This window comes from Ruditapes philippinarum, unplaced genomic scaffold, assembly GCF_026571515.1.
Source record: "Ruditapes philippinarum isolate M1 unplaced genomic scaffold, ASM2657151v2 ctg3378_1_1_1_1, whole genome shotgun sequence".
Lineage (NCBI taxonomy): Eukaryota > Metazoa > Mollusca > Bivalvia > Venerida > Veneridae > Ruditapes > Ruditapes philippinarum.
Window position 1 is genome coordinate 110109 of NW_026860345.1, and position 1574 is coordinate 111682.

Consider the following 1574-nt stretch of genomic DNA (forward strand, 5'->3'; position numbering starts at 1 on the left):
TCCAATGTTCAACCTCTCTGTGTCGTTCTTTAACATGTCGAAGTAGATTTCTCTTATACTTATACATCTTTTGACAAGTATCGCATTGATACATTTTAATATTTTTGCGATTTTTCTAATATTTATCTGTAGGTGTCTACTGTGAAATGATGACACAATACAAAGTTTCTTCTTATTTTATATGCTATTTCCATGATTTGCACGATTTTTGCGAGAAAAACTTTGGGTAATTTTACACAGTAACTATGCTCCGTTGAGGTTATTTGTACATGTGAGTCTTGCGTAAACAAACAAATATCCGGCGGAGCATTCACAGTGTACAATCGTTAACGTTAAAGTGAACATAGTTTTTAATTAAACTCCGCCTTAACTATTCACTTTTTATTCGGATAACTGTTGTTTAATTGCTTTTAACGCTTTTGATGCTGCAGAACGTACATTACGTTCGGACATCTGATAACTTTGCATCTTGTTTTTGTTTCTGTTTGAACGTATTAATTGCTCTTCAAGCACATTTTCATCACTTTTTTCTTTTGTAACTATATCATTTTGAGTCGTTTCAATGGGAAAAAGTAAATTCATTGGACGATTCAGAACATTTCCTGAAGCCAATTTAATTTGACATGATCTTATAGCACCATCTCGACTGACATTTAACTTCTCAATTTTTGCCAGTTTCCAGTTGCCTCGAGAAAAGTTTTCTTTTACAATAACAATATCTCCAATTGTTGGATTTACAGGCGACTGAATACGACTTGCTTTCAAACGTGTTTGCATTCTTTCTCGTAAGCTTAGTAAGTAATCATTCTTCCATATTTGCCAAAATTTATTTAAAAGTTTTTGACCTTTCTTCCAAATTTTCAACAACTTTTCCGAAGAGCTTTCTGTTGGCAAATATTCACTGTCATTTTCGTCCGAAACTTGTGGAATACCGATCTTTGGATTCAACGTAAGAAAATGACTCGGTGTTAATGCAATTGTAGAGTTTACATCATCACCAATATAGACTAAAGGTCTTGAGTTCACTACGGCTTCAATTTCTTTGATAAGTGTTTGAGCTTGAATGATAGTTAAGAGTTTTCGCCCCACAGCTTTTCTGAATGATCTTTTTACAAGACCGACTAGCCTCTCGTAAAATCCTCCCATCCAGGGCGCGAGCTCTATTATAAACTTCCATTGGATGTTTGCATTTGCAGAGTAGCTTTGAACTTCATGACTATGTAATATACAATGCCATATCTTATCTATCACTAAACTAGCGGCTTTAAACTGCTTTGCATTATCACTAATTATATGCGATGGAGTACCTCTTTGAGCTATGAAACGACGGTAACCTAAGAGAAATTCTTCTGTGGTCATGTCACAAACTAGTTCAAGGTGCACAGCACGAGTTACTAAGCACAGAATCTTTGTCTCGTTGTTGCAAGCGTCTGCGAAACACCGCTATGTAGTAGTTCTTTATGCGTTTTTTCCACAATCAATTCAGTAAAATGATCGTTCCTTGGAAGAAGTATTGGTTGTCTGGCACCTTCACTTAAATTCGCATTTTCAAGCCTTCCAGTGCATCTTAATAA

At 35.4% G+C, this 1574-nt stretch overlaps 1 protein-coding gene across 1 annotated transcript; it reads right to left on the reverse strand.

The window, feature by feature from the left end:
- Positions 1-381: 381 nt before the first annotated feature.
- Positions 382-1359, reverse strand: LOC132759713 (uncharacterized). Its single transcript, XM_060751532.1, has one exon. It carries the CDS (start codon positions 1357-1359, stop codon positions 382-384), a length of 978 nt encoding a protein of 325 aa, XP_060607515.1.
- Between the last annotated feature and the right edge of the window lie 215 nt (positions 1360-1574).

Bases quoted from the DNA above. Each gene is read 5' to 3' on its own strand.
- LOC132759713 (XM_060751532.1), bottom strand. From the start codon at position 1,359: ATGACCACAGAAGAATTTCTCTTAGGTTACCGTCGTTTCATAGCTCAA.